The following is a 19,468-nucleotide window of genomic DNA, read 5'->3' on the forward strand; positions in this document are numbered from 1 at the left end:
ATAAAAGAAATTCAGGAGAACACATCTTCATGGAAAAGATCACTGGGAAAATGGAAAATGCAAAACTTTGGATATATATATGTTGGCTTTTAGAAAATAGTGCTGGTCCAGGAGCAAATGCAAAAGTAAAATATCTAAGTAGGTAGTGGGAAGTGAATGACAAAGGAAACATTCCTAGGTATTAACAAGGATTATATAATATTACCCTTCTTACAAGATATTTGGAGAAAAGGGGCAAATTATAATTCATGCTAGGTGAATTGCAAAGAATAATGATATTCATTTTACTATAAATTGCATCTTAAATTAGAGCTTTGTTAATTATATAGAACTGAATAAATTCAGTTGATCAATCAATCATATTTATTGAGCACTTCTTATGTGCAGAGCACTGTACTAAGCGTTTGGGAGAGTAATATACAACAGAATAAAGTTCTATGCAACCCATTTTCATTGTTCATGCATAAGAAAGGCAGCCAATGTGTTACTATCTATGAAAATATTTGTGACATTTGAAAGGTTTGAGTGTATTTCTTCAGCATTTTTTTTCCATTGGTTATATTCATTTCTGACCCAGATCTCTACAAGGCATCAAATGAACCTGAAATTGCAAACCTGTTGTGATTGTTTATCTTTAGTCCTCCTCCTGAGCTGGCACTGGCAATCTGACCTTCAGTACACAGCCTGAATATCTGTATTTTAAACTTTTCCTGCTCCTAGCCTGGTCCCTGTCAACATCCCAGTGGGGGCTGTAGGACTGTGAAGGGAGCATCCCAGAGCCAGGGAGCTGATGGAACAGAGCTGCTGGTCCAGTATGGTGTCCTGGCCATTCATTCATTCATTCATTTGTGTTTCTTGAGCGCTGTGTGCATAACATTGTACTAAATACTTGAGAGAGTACAATACAACAACAAACAGGCACATTCCCTGCCCCAAATGAGCTTGCAGTATAGCGGCTCTAGCCATCCTTAGGAAAGTGTGGATCTGGAGCATTTTAACCAATGAAGGGTCCTGTGATTTGGGTGAGGGAGTCAGGGGTGAGGGAAAGGGAGGAAGGGAGATTCAAAGAGGAGTTCTATCCTTAAACCCTTTCCAGTCTATGCCGCTCTTGGCCCAAGGCTGGAAATGATGCCATCGCCTCCCAGAATGTAGCACACAGGAGAGCTGCCTCTACAGGAGGTAACAGTGGGATGGCGGCAATTGTCACAGACCTGAGCTCAAGCCTGAGAAGCAGCATCGCCCAGTGGAGAGAGCAGGGCCTGGGAGACAGAACGACCTGGGTTCTAATCTCGGCTCTGCCACTTTTCTGCTGTGCGACCGTGGGTAAGTCACTTCACTTCTCTTGGCCTCAGTTAGCTCATCTGTAAAATGGGGATTAAAGACTGTGAGCCCCACGTGGGACAGGGACTGTGTCCAACCTCATTCACTGTATATACCCCAGAGCTTAGCAGAGTGCCTGGCACATAGTAAGCACTTAACAAATACCACCCCCCCCAACACACACACACACAAAGCTTCCAATCCACTTCCACTAGCGAGGAGTCACAGGGCTCTGAACCTGAGGCCTGCGGCTAGCTCGAGTCCTGTCAGGAGGGATAGGAAGGTGGGAGTGAGCTGTTTAGAAAAAGAGAGTTTAAAAAGTATGAGCTTCCCCCTTAATTCTCCTTCTACCCCTAGCCTGGAACTAACTCATGACAACTCTGCCTCCAGACTACTGCCAAGGGTGTGGAAAGCCCCCTACGCTAAGGGGTCCCCCATTCCCAGAGTATGGACTCAGGGCAGCAGGGGAGGAGAGAACCCAGAGATACAGGTGACTCCGGCCCAGATATGCCTTTACTCCCACTGTTTACTCATTCTTTCACCAAGCAAATGAGTCTGAGCCCTGCTAACTATGACATCTGGGGCTTTCTGGGGCACAAGGTCTGATTGGCCATTGTCCAATTGGCCTCACCCAAGGAAAGGCCCTGGCTAGACACTAAGTAGGGCCTTGACTGGCGATTCTTTCTGGTGAAGATGAGTCAACAGCAACTGAAATAAAATCAGAGCTTATTCTGGGCACTGATAGTGTTCACTGATACTCTAGTACAGCTCCAAATTTCTAACCTTCCACTGTTGATGACTGTGGGATCAGATCCTGAACAAATATCTTCCACAATGTAGGAGTTTTCTTTGCAGGATACATTCAAAGATGTGTAGTTGGGTTTACACACGGTCAGGAAGTAAGGTGCTTGGTACCCTGTTGATAGCTGTAGGATATCTGTAATAAGGGCTGTAGAGCAGAGTCCAAACACATGCACGCCTGGAAAAAGGAAAAGAGATGGTTAGATGAAAGGATGAAATTTCACCATTTTATTCAAAATGTAGGATTTGTACCAAGAAAATCCCCAATATAAACATGCCTATTTTCTCTGAGTTTGTTCCTGGAGATAACCATTCCCTAGAATTTAGACACTAGACTCATTTTCAATAGACAAGACCAATTTTGGTGGGAAATTTCCTTTTCTGTCCAGAATATTCACAGGGTAAATCTAACTTTCTCCCCTCTCAGGGTTGCCCCTGAAAAGTTTCCAGTACCCTACCAGTCTTGACTACAGGAGGGAGAGTCAAGCAGAGACCTGTCCATTCCATTCCATTCCTAGTTTGGGCAATGGCTAGCAAGTGGCAGGCAATCTGCTATAAGTCAAAACTCACCTGTTCTGGGCAGCAGCGACATGGGAGAGAGTCGAGGGTGGAGACTCAAGTTTACTGCGTGGAAGGAGGCAATGGTAAACTACTTCCATATTTTTACAAGAAAACTCCCAGAGCGATTGCTGATGGAGGTGGGGTGTTCTGGGAGAGATGTGTCCATTCATTCATTCAATTGTATTTTTTGAGTGCTTACTGTGTGCAGAGCACTGTACTAAGCGCCTGGAAAGTACATGGGGTCGCTATGGGTCAGAGACAACTCGGTGGTGTAAGACAAGAGAAATCTAACTTTCAGGTTAACAAGCAGACAGTGGCTAGGGCAACCCTTGGTAAGCAAGGCAAATGTTTGTGGGGAACCGTGACATTAGTCTCATACCAGAATTCCTCTCTGGCAAGTGAATGGCTGTTGGTTTACCCAACAGGGAGCATTTGGGGTTCCTCAGTCTAGACCTCCCCTGTTACCCTGCTGCTGTCACCCTTAGGAGCATCATGGCCTACAGGCACTACACTTCTTGGACTTGGGCAGTGGGTGAGTTGGAGTTTGCAACACAGTTCTCAGAACTCCCAGACAGAATCTCTCAGTCAGGAGTTGTGGAGGAGAGCATATTCTGCATAGTGACTTCTAGCAATCCAAGAAAATGACATTAAGAAAAACAAGTGACTCACATCCTTATCATTGCTGTTTCAGACTGCAATATGTGAACGTGTGGATTTGGGATTGTTTTTTCTCAAACAAGCTTTGGCTTTCAGCTGTAGTGATGGTTTGCAATGAGACATCCATACTCTATCATCTAGGCCCCCACCGTGGCATGCATTGCGAGAAGGCTGATAGGGAGAACAGTTGCTTGTCTGGGGTCACTTGAAGCAGCGTATAGACTAGTCGAGTGCGGTGTTAATATCACAGCACCAGGGTGGGACTACTTGGCCTGATGAAAGATGGTTTGTGGAAACAGGTTCCGGAGCTACCTTGTTTAGGAGTGATCTTTCCTCATCGAAGGGATAGTTGATTGGATGGGTGTGGGGGGAGGTTTGCAGTCAGACAATTGCTGCAGTTACTGCACTGCAAGGAAGCATCTTTTTTTTAATGGTATTTGCTAAGCGCTTACTATGTGTCAAGCACTGTTCTAAGCACTGGGGTAGACACAGGTTAATCAGGTTGTCCAGCATGGGGCTCACAATCTTAATCCCCATTTTACAGATGACTTAACTGAGGCACAGAGAAGTGAAGTGACTTGCCCAAAGTCACACAGCTGACAAGTGCCGGAGCTGGGATTAGAAACCATGACCTCTGACTCCCAAGCCCATGCTCTTTCCACTAAGCCACACTGCTTCTCTTTGCACTGGGTTTCCAATCAGTGTTTGGCAGTTATGGCTGAGAATTCCTGCTGTCCCTCTGTTGATCCAATTCTACCCGCTTGGGCTCGGGCACCCAGTTTCCTGTGCACTACCCCAGTCCCTTCCTCCTTGCAGCTCCCACAATCCGCTTCTTGCTGAGAGTGGAGGAGAGTAGATGGGGATGAATGGCAGCAGAGGCAGGAGCAGCCGCAGCCATGCTCCTCACTCTTTCCTGTTTGCTGGTCCTTGCTTGGTGATTCCCTCAGGAAATGGAGGTGGGATTTAGAGGTGTAGGTGATGGGAGGGCTGTACTTGTAGCAGGGACAGCCAAAGTCTGCTGGGAGGTGGTCACGGAAAGAAAGATTCTCCTCTTGTTCAACAACTGGAGCTTGGAAAACCACACTCAATTTCCCAATCCCCATTTCAGCCATGACATACCTTCCTTTCCTCTCTCAAACATACACACACATATACACACTAGCCATCCATTTACAGACCCAAATCACAGGCAGAGATTCATACACATACACACGCAGACACACTCATGCCATAGCCCCATACACCCTCTCCATACACATTCATAAAATTCACACAAGCAAACACAAGGGACACATACTGTGATCAAACACACAAACAGGGACACACAGAAATACATTTCAATACAGGCACTCAGAAATCTCACATTCGGTCTCTTACAGAAGGAGGCATAACTCACAAGAACAGACACCAACGCACATAAAACATTCATGCAGAAGGGACAAGAGATGAAGAGAGAGTGACCCCAAAATATAACATAGAGGGGTGACAAAGGGAGAGGACAGAAAGAAAAAAAGTAGGAAGTATAGAGACCAGATATTTCTTCCAGGTAACAAATAAAAAATTCATTTGTCTCAGAACCTAAAGTTACTTTCTATTAATAGGTTAAGCACTTCATGAGAAGTTTCCAGATAACTAAAGACCATTTGCCTTTTTGAGCAGCATAAAACCATGTTTGCACTTTCTGAAAGTTATCCGACCAGTCATTAACTCTCTCAGAGGAACTAACTTACTACCAGATAGGGGGTAATTTTAGGTTCTGGCAGGCTTAGACTCCAAAATAAGTACATGTTTTATGACTCCATTGTCAGTGGTTGACGGACATTATTTGGCTGTCTTACAGATGGGAGAATTGGCATGCTTGAGATAAGATGATGTAAATGGTAATTCAAGACAACGGAAGGAAATCAGCCATCACCATTATCATCATCAACATAAGTCAGCCATTTGCAGTTTTACCAAAGATCTAATTTGTGTAAAGCACTGTTCTATGTGCTGAAACAGGGAAGGATAACTTTCTGACTCAGATGGCAGTGGAGAAATGAAGTTGAATCAGCTCAAGTAATTTCCATGTGAATGATACTCACACATACTCACATGTTGGCACTGATCCTTCATTGTAAACAGAAAAAACTTCTCAGCTCAGTTTACTTTAGAATAAAATAGGCATACCAAGCAGATTGAAGGAAAAATATTCCACCCAGCATTACACATGGAAATGATAAACACAGTAACCACATTTCATACTAAACTTTTATATTTTTGGTTTGGTGCCAAAAATTAGCAGATATCGAACATGAAACATAAATTAAAGCTGTAAAGCCAGAAGCCCCATAATTAAATTCAAATTTTGGCATAAAATATCCTTTGTAATTGCTAACAAACCACCAAACAAATCTGACGGCTCTTCTAAGGAAAGGAGTTGAAGTTACAGCCCTCCCGCATTAATATTGGGCTCCACTCCAATCCATTTCTTCTTTTGGATAGGCAACAGTACAGAATTCCTTCTCCTACCATTATCTGCAATGACAAAAGAGTGTTCATGGTAAAAAGTTAAATGGGACAAATGAATTGGTGGGGTGCGAAGGCATTAGATGTAATTAAGGCAGACCGATGCTGTTTGCTAATGTATTCTTGCAACTTTAAAGCTTTTTTAAAAATGAAAATACTCAATGAAGCAACTTTTCTGGAATATTGAGCATGGAGGCAAAACTGGGGATAAGAGGAATTAGTTAAGGTCAGTTCAGACAGCTTTATGATATCCAGTGTTCTTGTTAAATGGTCAGTGGTTGATGGTTTCTTGGTGCTTTTCAAGGGTGGAAGTATAAGCAGTGTTTCTCTTTCCCAGCACTGCCCTTTGGGACAGAAGTGGTTTCACGATATGGTGGTTCACAGCCAATCTTTCAACAGTTGGTGTCGACTTTTTTTTTCTGAAGCAGGGGAGTGGTATTTCATCCTTAAAGAATGAAGACAGAATAAGTGACAGTACAGTGGAATGAGTGGCAATCCAAGGTCAATAAAATGGTCAGTGCAATCAGTTAGGATACAACTTTCTGTTCATTCCCACTTAGAGTTGCTGCCCTGTGTTTACCACCCTTAGCCCTTACCACCATTTCTAATCACAGCAAGAAGATCCCTGAACACTGTACATTTTAAGGTGCAATTACGGGTAATACAGGTATCCTGTACCTGCCCTGCCAAAGACAAACCTCACAAAAACTATTCTTTCAATTGTCCTTAGTCTATTTCTTACACTGGTTGAGAAGTGGAAAGATATAAAAATTACAATTAGTGATTTTTCAAGGCTTTCCAAGCACTGGATCTGGGGGAAGTTTGCTTAACAGACTGCTGGGGAAAGTGAAACTCTTCAGTTTGGTCATCTGAGCCATGGTGATGTCATTTCAGGGCAGGATATAATGAGTAAAGTAGATGGGGTGCAAATAGAATATCTATAGCTGTTTCCCTAGTTCCTTTCTAAAACATCACATTCTTGGCAAGACCAAAGCCTATACATTGTTTTAGTAAATGCTTTACCAAGCCAAGCCTCTTTTTGTCACTTAAAGTATTGTGATGTAGATAAACCCCAAAGAGAAAAGTGTTGGCAATTAATACATTTAGCATGTTCTCTGTTTTAGCTAAATAAAAAAAGAGGGTCAGGCTAATTGCCACAGTGAAATCATTATGCCATTGTGTCCTCCAGCTTTGATTTGCTATTTAAAAAAAAGTTTCTCTGGCCCATATATATTCTGGGTCACACAAAAGGAAAAATCATCACTTCTGATAGAGGTTAAAAGTAGCTGATGCTTGAAAACACATTTTGAGGGAGAACATTTCCAGGGTGACTCACTTGACAGACAAGAAGAAAACCCAGAAATAAATGAAAGACTGAATTCTTCTTTTGACATTTGACTCATTTTCTTAAATCACCTACAACGGGCCTTGACTATGCCACAGGAAAACAGAACTAAGAAGCCTACTGGCTCCCACCCTGTGAAATTTCATCGAATTTGTTTCTACAGCCATCTCCGTGGGATTGAGTCAGAGGTAGTCTGGCTCTGCACTGGCTCGGGGCTAAGAAATTTGGTTCTAGGGGGAGCAAACCCTATGGAGAGTGAGGCCCAAGTCTTCGAGAGTCCCAGACCCCAGAAATCTGGAGGGATTGGTAAAAATGGACCCCTCTGTGGTTCATGGTTCCATGGGCCTGCAGTTTCTTCTCAGGCCTGGATCCTATGAGCTCTCTGAAGATCAAAGCAATGTGGTCCCCACCCTTTGGGATCATATAATTGCCCTAATCTTACCAAGGAATCCCTGGGCCAGGAGCCCCCCAGGCTGGTCTGATCCACACAGGCTGGCTGAATAGGGTCCCTGAGGAGCCAAGCTCACTCCTATTCTGCTCCAAGCTCTTTGGGTCTCAGACAGAAACTGGATCTTTCCCCCATTTTAGAGGGAAATGCAATTTGACTTCCCATTTCCCAATTTAGCTGGGTCTGCCTGGGCTAGGTGTGCAGCAAAATGGACAAAGTGGATAGCGGGTAGATGCACAGAAGAAACAAACTAAATTTGATTTTCCAAGTGAATGATGGATGACTTTTTTTCCTTTTAAAAATCAATTGGTAAAAAGAATCTTTTTTGGTAAAGAGTGGCTAGCTATTCTCTGAATGATCCCTAGAAACTAATTCTTCTGCTCTATTCACTGAAATAACATCGCCAAGATCCGCCCTTTCCTCTTCATCCAAACTGCTACCTTGCTGGTACATTCTCTAGTCATATGCCGACTGGATTACTGCATCAGCCTCCTTTCTGATCTCCATCCTCCTGTCTCTCCCCACTTCAGTCTATACTTCACTAGGCTGCCGGATTATCTTTCTACAGAACACTCTGGCATGTCCTCCCCTTCTCAAAAATCTCAGTGGTTGCCTATCAACCCTTTTGCATGAAGCAAAAACTCTTCACTATTGCTTCAAGCTCTCCTCACCTTGTTCCCTCTTACCTGACCTCCCTTCTCTGCTTCTTCAGCCCAGCCCATACACTCTGCTCCTCTGCTGCTAACCTTCTCACTGGGCCTCGTTCTCACCTGTCCCACCATCGATCCCTGGCCCACAATCCTACTCTGGCCTGGAATGCCCTCCCTCCTCACATCCGCCAACTAGCTCTTTTCCCTCTTCGAAATCCTACTGAGATCTCACCTCCTCCAGGAGGCCTTCCCAGACTGAGCCCCCCTTTTCCTCTGCTCCTCCTCCCCTCCCCATCACCCCTACTCCCTTCCTCTGCTCTACCTCCTTCCCCTCCCCATGGGACTTGTGTGTATTTGTATATATTTATTACTCTATTTTATTAATGATGTGCATATATATTAATTCTAATCATCTATTTGATGGTATTGATGCTTGTTACTTGTTTTGTTTTGTTGTCTGTCTTCTCCTTCTAGACTGGGAGCCCATTGTTGGGTAGGGATTATCTCTATCTGTTGTCTAATTGTATTTTCCAAGTGCTTAGTACAGTGCTCTGCACACAGAAAGTGCTCAATAAATATGATTGAATGAATGAATGAATTAATTAATGAGTGAAACGGTGTGAAAACTAAAGGCATGAGATGGTGGAATACTGAATTTGAGATTGGTTGAAAAGGAATGACAGAAATATGAATTTATAGTTTGTATGCATTCTATTTGCATTCATTTTCTACTTCTACTTTGCATGTGCTATTTTCTGTTTTGTGTCGTGCTATTAAGAATTCTAATTCCATATTCTTTATTCCCGTGGTACATTATTTGCATTGACCCATATTTAAATTGCTGCTTTTAAATGCTAAAGTTTAAAGGATTTTTCACTAAATACTATAAATTCATTTTGGATTGGATTCTTCAATACCAATTCTGCATGGCTTGTGGAACATTACACCTGTTTGTACCAAATGGCCTAAATCCCTCTTGAACATCCCAAATATTTTTATGCAATGAAAATGCATATTTGAATCAATGCTTTTAAATGTGAAAGTTTAAGGATTTTTTTACTAAACACTATAAACTGTTCCTTATTTTATAATTAGAATTTGAGAAATAAAAAATGATTTTAGGCCTCCTCAATACCAATTCTGCATGGCTTATGGAACATGGCTCCTGCCAAGATTATACTAAAAGGCTTAAGCCCCTTTTGAACTTCCAAAATAGTTTTATATAATTAAAATCTATAGAAATACAATGCTTAAAGGTAATATAAAATAATATTAATTTCAAAAGCCTGAATATTCAAATACCTATAAATGCAAAAAACCTAATAAAAGGGCTGCGACATAAATAGAATGCATAATAAATAGCAAAAATCAATAAAATTCCTGCAATTAGCATCTCACATTTAAAAAATCAAGCCAAACAATAACATACAATTCAACAAAATGCAAATTCATAAATAATGTGGCCTGCATGCATAAAGTGCATAAACATGCATAAATATATGCAAATTGAAAATAAAATCTACAAATTAAATTGGTTTTAAGGTCCCTGTATGGCAAAAATCCAGTTCATCAGGTACCTTGACTTCAAATCTGTCAATTTTCACAGGTAATAAGTGCATACCAAGCCTCTTGCATAGACTTTTATAGACTATGAGCCCGTTGTTGGGTAGGGATTGTCTCTATTCGTTGCCGAATTGTACTTTCCAAGCATTTAGTACGGTGCTCTGCACACAGTAAGTGCTCAATAAATACGATTGGATTAAGAGAATGAATGAATCAATGGTTATTTTAGGTACTGATATAGTTACACTTCAGAGACATGTCCATATTCTTTGTAAATATGGGTGTGAATACCAGTGCGGTACTTCAGAGGATCGTTTATTAGGTCACCAGTCAGTCAGTCAATCATGTTATTGATCGCTTACTGTGTGCTAAACACTGTACTTAGCTCTAGGGAGAGGACAATAAAAGCAGTATAACAGACTTATTCTCTTCCCACAACAAGCTTACAGGCTAGAGAGAGAAAAATGGTGGGGACATAAAAAAAATAGCAGGAAAGGATGACAGAACCAGAAAGAGAGCCAGAAGTAGAGGTGGAAAAACCTTTCCCTTTCCCCGTTCCCTTCCCCCCTTTCTCTCTGCTCCTTCCCCCTCCTTTCCCCTCCCCTCAGCACTGTGCTCATTTGTATATATTTTTAATACCCTATTTATTTTATAAATGAGGTGTACATTCCCTTGATTCTATTTATCGTGATTAAGTTGCCTTGTTTTTTGTCCGTCTGTCTCTCCTGATTAGAATGTAAGCCCGTCAATGGGCAGGGATTGTCTCTATCTGTTGCTGATTTGTACATCCAAGTGCTTAGTACAGTGCTCTGCACATAGTAAGCTCTCAATAAATACTATTGAATGAATGAAAAACAAGAACAAATAAGTATACATCTGTCCTCACATTCAGACACATTTAGAGACACACAAACACACAGTCATGCACACGCAAAAATAACCATTCACAGACACACCCGCAGCTGGAAGGAAATGCTTGGCAGAGAGTGGATCAAGAATAGTAGACAGTAAGAAGCAGCAGCGGCCACCATGCTAGATCCCCAGAGTTCATGCTAAGGCTCTTGAGGATGGAGCTGTCAACAGCCCTTCTCTGGCTCCCCAGAGACAGGAACTTGTATAATCTTGGGGCGTCCATGGAGTTTCTTAACAGTCCCATTTCTGGGACAGGATGTGGGATTGCTTGGACAAGCTCCGTCCTACTATGGTTCTGAAGAGGAGCTGTGGGACCAAGTAATCAACGGGCTACTACAGGAACGTACTTACTCAGCTGAAGACCTCCCTGACATCCTCATCTGGTAAGGCAGGGGAGAGTTGCTGGCATTGTCACTTGTCTTTAGGACCATTCTTGAATAAACACAATTGAAAAACCCTGAAAGTCTGTCACATACTAGTTGTAGTAGTAGTATTAATACTATTTATTACACCCTTACTGTGTGCAGAGCACAGTACTAAACATTGAGAAAAAAATACAGCAAGTGAACATTAGACATGGCTCCTGGAGGGGACAGTGACCCCTCTATCAGCAAATTCATAAGTCACCACCATTTGCATATAGTGGAGAAAGACCCTTGAGGAGTCTGAAAAGTAAATCCCTCAGATTATTAAAGCCTAATGCAACAATTCCTCTCTAATGTCAACAGCTCCTTCCCTGTGAAACCTCTTAAGCAGTGACTGTAATCTTTGCACACAGAGGTATGGACAATCCCCTCCAACAAACTCTCTTGTGTTCCCACACATACAATCATATAACCATAATAGTAATAATAATGTTGGTATTTGTTAAGTGAGTACTATGTGCCCAGCACTGTTCTAAGGTAGATACAGGGTAATCAGGTTGTCCCACGTGAGGGTCACAGTCTTAATCCCCATTTTACAGATGAGGTAAGTGAGGCACCGAGAAGTGAAGTGACTTGCCCAAAGTCACACAGCTGACAGTTGGTGGAGCCGGGATTAGAACCCATGACCTCTGACTCCCAAGCCTGTGCTCTTTCCACTGAGCCATGCTGCTTCTCAATCCAACAGGAGCACAGGTATTAATGAGAATTTATCTGAAGCTGATGCTTCTGACCATCTCTGCTGCTAGTTCTCTGGCTGCCTGGCCACCACCTTTGCAGACCACCACTCTTCCCAACTTTGTAGCCATATTAAAATCACATCTCCTCCAAGAGACCTTCCCCGATTAACCCCTCTTTCCCCATACTCCCTATTTCTCTCTCTCATCTGCCTCGTCTATGCCCTTGGATCTGTAACCTTTAAGTTCTTGACATTCTCCCCTACATCAGCTCCAAAACATTAATGTACGTAGTCGTTATACATTTATTCTATTAATTTCTGTCACACCCTTGAAACTGTAAGCTTCTTGTGGGCAGTGAACCTCAGTTCAGCCATGTCAAACTTAGATTCTCACAGGGCTTTCAGGTTACTTGGTCAGCTCCTTCTCAGATTCATAAGATCTCCTGCAACTTAGCTGGTTGGTAATAAGGATATGGATATAGTGTCAATTATTTACACTGGAAGCACAGGTTCTTTTACCTTTAAATGTTTAAGTTGGAGACAGAAGATAGTTGTTTGGGAACCAGACAGCTGGTCCCTGTTTCACTACAGCAGGGCTGCCTTTCTGGTATTTTGAGTATGGTGTCTATTATATTGTTATATTGTACTATCCCAAGTGCTTAGTACAGTGCTGTGCACACAGTAAACACTCAAAAAACAAATACATTCTATTATAGCAATTGATTGAAAGATGTATTATGAATTTTGTGTAATGCCTCACTCTGAGTCGTCTTATGCCGTCGAGTCGTTTTCGACCCATAGCGCCAACACGGACACATCTCTCCCAGAACATCCTGCTCTCCATCTGCAACCATTCTGGTAGTGAATCTATAGAATTTTCTTGGTAAAAATCCAGAAATGATTTACCATTGCCTTCTTCCGCGCAGTAAACCTGAGTCTCTGCTCTCGACTCTCTCCCATGCCGCTGCTGCCCAGCATGGGTGTGTTTTGACTTGCAGCAGATTGCCTTCCACTCACTAGCAACTGCCCAAGCTAGGAATGGAATGGGTAAGGCTTTGCTTGATTCTCCCTCCCATAGCCGAGACTGGAAACTCTCCAGGTGCAACCCTGAGAGAGGTGAGTCTGAATACAAATATATAAATTACACTAATTTTATGTCACTTTTGACATGAATTAGTCCATCTTCCAATTTTTATTTTGGGCTAGGAACTGAAAACTTATAAAAACAGAATTGGCATTCTGGAAGGTTTGGGGGAGACTGACTTAGTTAATTCTCCTTCCATGACACAAAGTCCTGCATCCTCCTCTGTCCTGTTCTCTACCCTCGAGCCTGAGGTATTTGAAATGAATGACAATAACAAATCTGATACTGAAAAGAAGAGGGGTCAACTTTATCAATTTCAAAGAGAATGAAAGGCATCCTTAAAACAATTTTTGGAGGTGAAAGAGAACTGTTTCTTATCACTTTACATCTTCAGAGTTTTAAGTCACAAAAACAGAAGTGCAGAATAGAACAAAGTACACTTTCTAGGTGACAGAATGAGAAACATTTTCACAAGTAGACTTTTTAAATCATAACTTGATGATGATTATTCTTGAGCTCTTGCTGTGTGTCAAGCACAGTACCAAATGCTGGGGGAGATACAAGATAATCAGGTTGGACATAGTTCCTTCTCCACATGAGGCTTACAGACTTAGTAGGTGGGAGAACAGGTATTGATTCTCCATTTTACAGATGAGGAAACTGAGGCACAGAGAAGATAAGTGACTTTTCCAGGGTTCTACTGCTGACCAGTGGCAGAGCCACGATTACAACTCAGGTCTTCTAACTCCCAGACCAGGCCATATGGTTGTCCTGACTTGAACGCTACTCTATGGATAAAAATTCAGCTTTCATTCTCATACTTGAAAGTCACTTACTTCGATAATTGGTAACCTCTACAGATTTATTGTAGTGTGGATTACTCTACAGGCTTCAATGACACACACCATTTAAATAACATTTAGTAATTATCCTCAGGTACACGTTGATATGGATTACGCTAAATTGAGAACTTCATAGGACATGGTCTTTGAGTGCCACAGGAACAAATTAATAAAAGAGATGCTTATTATTTAAGAAGGGCAAGTAATTCTTACCGTGATTGCAGGTCCAGCAAATGCCAAGCTGAGCAACATGAGGAATGGGATTGCCTCCTGGGTAGGTTCAATGTAGGGCATACTAAGACTTTTGTCATAACAGCTGAATCCAGAGTGCACTGGCTTGAAGACATCCGTAAGTTCAAGGAAATAGAGACTCACAACCGACGATGCCAATATAGGCAACTGAAAAGGAATGAAATAAAAATAGTTTATTTCTTTTTAAGCACCACCTAAAAAAGGAGGTAAAATTGAAAGACGGCTAATTTAGGGAAATATGTTTTAAAATGACTGACCATTCCCTAACCTGCATCTAACTTGGCTAAGATATCTCAATCAATCAATCATATCTATTGAGCACTGACTGTGCACAGAGCATTGTACTAAGTGCTTGGGAGAGTACAGAATAACATGACAAATAATATGTGTCACGGACCTTTTGAGGTTTTATGTCATAACCAGAATATTGGATTTATAATACTACTGGTTCACACACTCAAATCTCTATGCATTGCATTAAAAAGGGGTAATTAAACCATCAGAGCAGTTCAATACCACTCTCCTGGAGAAATAAGAGGACTGCAAGGTGCCCTCTGACAATATCTCAGATGCCATTCTGGAACAAGGAACTCCTGTCACAGGTATCCACATCAATCAATCAATCAATCATATTTATTGAGTGCTTACTATATGCAGTGCCCTCTAGTAAGCGACTGGGAAAGAGTTGGTAGACAAGGACAATAATAATAATAATAATATTAGTATTTGTCAAGTGCTATGTGCCAAGCACTGTGGTAGATATGAGGTAATCAGGTTGTCCCATGTAGGGCTTACAGTCTTCATCCCCATTTTACAGATGAGGTAACTGAGGCACAGAGAAGTTAAGTGACTTGCCCAAGGTCACACAGCTGACAAGCAGCGGAGCCGGGATTAGGACCCATGACCTCTGACTCCCAAGCCCATGCTCTTGCCACTGAGCTACTCTCTCACAATCTGAAGAGGTTCTTCTCTAAGTCACTGTGTATATGCATCAACTACCATGACTGTGGGTAGGGTCAGGAGACAACATCCAAATGGGATTTGTGAAAATGACTCACAAATTAGAAAGTTATTTATAGCAAAGAGGAAACACATCAACTACAAAACAGGCTGATAAATCCTGCAAAGACACATGGACACAGAAACATGTCTGACCAGTGATGGGATGCCAAAGCTGAAGAGATTTAAGAATATCCTGACCACCCCAAGTTAAGGACTTCTACTCACCACTAAAGAAGCTTTATGGCCTCATAAACATTAAAATGACTGTGGACTATGATTAACTGATCTCAGGCCAAGAGGAACTCATATTCAGAGTACAAAAGCATGGGGATGATCTACACACAGAACTTCTCAACTTCTCACCTAAATCCTGTCCTTCCTCCCTCTGTCTTTCCCATTACTGCAGACAGCACTGCTATTCTCCTTGTCTCACAAACCCGTAACCTTGGAATTATCCTTGACTCATCTCCTTTATTCAAACCAAATCTGTCATCAAATCCTGTTGGTTCTATCTTCATAACATCTCTAGAATCCACCCTTTCTTCTCCATCCAAACTGTTACCACACTAATGAAAGCACTCGTTATATCCCGGCTAGACTACTGTGTCAGCCTTCTCTCTGACCTCCCTTCCTCCTCTCTCGCCCGGTCCAGGCTATTCTTCACTCCGCTGCCCGGCTCATCTTCCTGCAGAAACGATCTGGACATGTCACTCCCCTTCTTAAACAACTCCAGTGGTTGCCTATCAACCTCCGCTCCAAACAAAAACTCCTCACTCTAGGCTTCAAGGGTCTCCATCACCTTGCCCCTTCCTACCTCTCCTCCCTTCTCTCTTTCTACCACCCACCCCGCACGCTCCGCTCCTCTGCCGCCACCTCCTCGCCGTCCCTCGGTCTCGCCTATCCCGCCGTCGACCCCTGGGCCACGTCCTCCCGTGGTCCTGGAACGCCCTCCCTCCTCACCTCCACCAAACTGATTCTTTTTCCCTCTTCAAAACCCTACTTAAAACTCACCTCCTCCAAGAGGCCTTCCCAGACTGAGCTCCTCTTCTCCCTCTACTCCCTCTGCCACCCCCCCTTTACCTCTCCGCAGCTAAACCCTCTTTTTCCCCTTTTCCCTCTGCTCCTCCACCTCTCCCTTCCCATCCCCACAGCACTGTACTCGTCCACTCAACTGTATATATTTTCGTTACCCTATTTATTTTGTTAATGAATTGTACATCGCCTTGATTCTATTTAGTTGCCATTGTTTTTACGAGATGTTCTTCCCCTTGACTCTATTTATTGCCATTGTTCTTGTCTGTCCATCTCCCCCGATCAGACTGTAAGCCCGTCAAACGGCAGGGACTGTCTCTATCTGTTGCCGACTTGTTCATCCCAAGCGCTTAGTACAGTGCTCTGCACATAGTAAGCGCTCAATAAATACTATTGAATGAATGAATGAATGAATATTGGATCAGCTGGGCTCCCTGCCTTCTATCTCTCCTCACTCCAGTCCTTATTTCACTCTACTGCCCAAATCTTTTTTCTAAAAAAGGTTCAGTCCACATCTCCCTACTTGAGGAGTGGTTCCCCATCCACCGCTGCATCATCATCATCACCGTTGGTATTTATTGAATGCTTATTGTGTGCAGAGCACTGTACTAAGCGACTTGGAGTGTACACTACAGCAGAGTTGGTAGACATGTTGCCTGTCCACAACGAGCTTACAATTTAGAGGTGGAGACAGACATTAATATAAATTAATGTAAATACTGAAACAGAAACTTACTACTGGCTTTAAAGCACTCGATCAACTCTTCCCTTCCTACCTTACCTCACTATTCTCCTACTACAATCCAGCCCACACATTTTGCTTGCCCAATGCTAAATCTCAGCTCTGCCACTTGTCAGCTGTGTGACTGTGGGCAAGTCACTTCACTTCTCTGTGCCTCAGTACCCTCATCTGTAAAATGGGGATTAAGACTGTGAGCCCCACGTGGGACAACCTGATTCCCCTGTGTCTACCCCAGTGCTTAGAACAGTGCTCGGCACATAGTAAGCGCTTAACAAATACCAACATTATTATTATTATTAAACTACTCACTGTACCCCGATCTTGTCTATCTCACTGCTCATCCCTTGCCCATGACCTCCCTCTAGCCTAGAACTCCCCTCCCACATCTTTGTATATGACAGATTACCACTCAGCCCATCTTCAAAGCCTTATTAAAATTATATCTCCTCCAAGAGTTCTCATTTTCCCTTACTTTCTCTAGCTTGTGCTTCACCTATGCACTTGGATCTGTACCCTTTAAACACTTGATATTCACTCCACCCTCAGCCCCACAATGTACATATCCATAATTTATTTTAATGTCTCTCTCCCCCGCTAGACTGTAAGCTCCTTATGGGCAGGTAAATTGTTTGCCAACTCTTTTTTATGGTATTTGTTAAGGACTTACTACTTGCCACGCGCTGTTGTGAGGGCTGGGGTAGATACACATTTATCAGGTTGGGGATACTCCCTATCCCACATAGGGTTCACAATCTAAGAAGGAGGGAGTAGGATTTAATTGCCATTTTACAGTTGAGGAAACTGAGAATCAGAGATTTTAAGTGACTAGCCCTAGATCATATAGCAACTAATTGGCACACCCAGAATTAGAATCGAGGTCCTCTGACTCCCAGGCCCATGCTCTTTCCACTTGGCCCCACCATGCTCTTTCCAGTAGGCCACACTACTTCTCTATTGGACTGCAATCTCCCAACAACATAGTACAGTGGTGTACACAAAGTGCTTGATAAGTACCATTAATTGATCTCAGAACCATAGAAAACTGGCCAGAATGTGAAGTTGGAGATGTAAGCTTTTGGTGGGTAGGGATCATTTCTACCAACTCTATTGTGCTGTATTTTCCCAAATGCTTAGTATGGTGCTCTGCACAGTGAGTGCTCAACAAATGCCATTGATGGATTGAGGATTTGATCTGTGGCTATTCGGTCATAGCTTTGAAAAATGATAAGGGCCTTGACTATAATGGTATTCCTGCCAGAATCTACAAACAGGAAGGGGACCAATTCCTCAGAAGCTGAAGTTGGGAATATCCTTCCAAAACCCCTGGGAAACTTCCAACTCAATGATCTTTGAGCATCATCAAAAATATTTGACACACATCGCCTGGGAAAAACTATGTTCAGAAATGTTCTCTTGAGGTATTGTCACATAATTATGAATAATTATGAATCAGTTTGTTAATTCAGCAGTAACAGGAGTAGTTATAGTAGTATCAATAATATTTATTAAATAACTACTTTGTGCTTCATACTGTTCTAAGCACTAGGAAAACATACATTGGTAAGAATTAGACATAGTCACTGGCCCTCTAGGTGTCCAGGACAAGGAGTAAGAGAAATGAAAACTGAGACTACATACCAGCCCAAATTAGGGAAACTATAAACACTAAGCAAGTCAAAGAAGTAGAAGTAATAATAATAATTATGGTGGTATTTGTTAAGTGTTTACTATGTGCCAAGCACTGTTTGGAGAAGCAGCGTGGCTCAGTGGAAAGAGCACGGGCTTTGGAGTCAGGGCTCATGAGTTCAAATCCCAGCTCTGCCACTTGTCGGCTGTGTGACTGTGGGCAAGTCACTTAACTTCTCCGTGCCTCAGTTCCCTCATCTGTAAAATGGGGATTAAGACTGTGAGCCCCACGTGGGACAACCTGATTCCCCTATGTCTACCCCAGCGCTTAGAACAGTGCTCGGCACATAGTAAGCGCTTAACAAATACCAACATTATTATTCTAAGCGCTGGGGTAGTTACAAGGTAATCAGGTTGTCCCTCGTAGGGCTCACAGTATTCATCACCATTTTACATGGGGTAACTGAGGCACAGAGAAGTTAAGTGACTTGCCCAAGGTCACACAACTAAGAAGCAGTGGAGCCGGGATGATGCTGATGATGATGTTGGTATTTGTTAAGCACTTACTATGTGCAGAGCACTGTTCTAAGCACTGGGGGAGATACAGGGTAATCAGGTTGTCCCACGTGAGGCTCACAGTTAATCCCCATTGTACAGGTGAGGTAACCGAGGCACAGAGAAGTTAAGTGACTTGCCCACAGTCACACAGCTGATAAGTGGCAGAGCTGGGATTTGAACCCATGACCTCTGACTTCCAAGCCCGGGCTCTTTCCGCTGAGCCACGCTCATGGGAGGTTAAATGAAGGTTTTTCCATATATACAAAAGTGATGGAGGTTGTTGGCTAAAGAGAGTGGACTGAAAGCCCCTCGTGGGTAGGGATTGCATCTACCAACTCGGTTGCATTGTACTTTCCTCCTTGCTTTGTCCTGTGAGCCTCATGTGTGGCTGGATTGTATCCAACCTGATTGTCTTCTGTCTATTCTAGCGCTTAGTGCATAGCACATAGCAAGCACTATCTAGT

At 42.7% G+C, this 19,468-nt stretch overlaps 1 protein-coding gene across 1 annotated transcript in view; it reads right to left on the reverse strand.

Moving 5' to 3' along the window:
* Positions 1-19,468, reverse strand: part of PLPPR4 (phospholipid phosphatase related 4) — a 62,050-nt gene that overhangs the window by 14,146 nt on the left and 28,436 nt on the right. The window contains 4 exon segments of the mRNA XM_029061933.1: positions 2,104-2,301; positions 5,728-5,753; positions 5,755-5,856; positions 14,006-14,191. Coding sequence (XP_028917766.1) covers positions 2,104-2,301; positions 5,728-5,753; positions 5,755-5,856; positions 14,006-14,191 — 512 coding nt within the window.

This window comes from Ornithorhynchus anatinus, chromosome 4 (assembly GCF_004115215.2).
Source record: "Ornithorhynchus anatinus isolate Pmale09 chromosome 4, mOrnAna1.pri.v4, whole genome shotgun sequence".
Classification (NCBI taxonomy): domain Eukaryota; kingdom Metazoa; phylum Chordata; class Mammalia; order Monotremata; family Ornithorhynchidae; genus Ornithorhynchus; species Ornithorhynchus anatinus.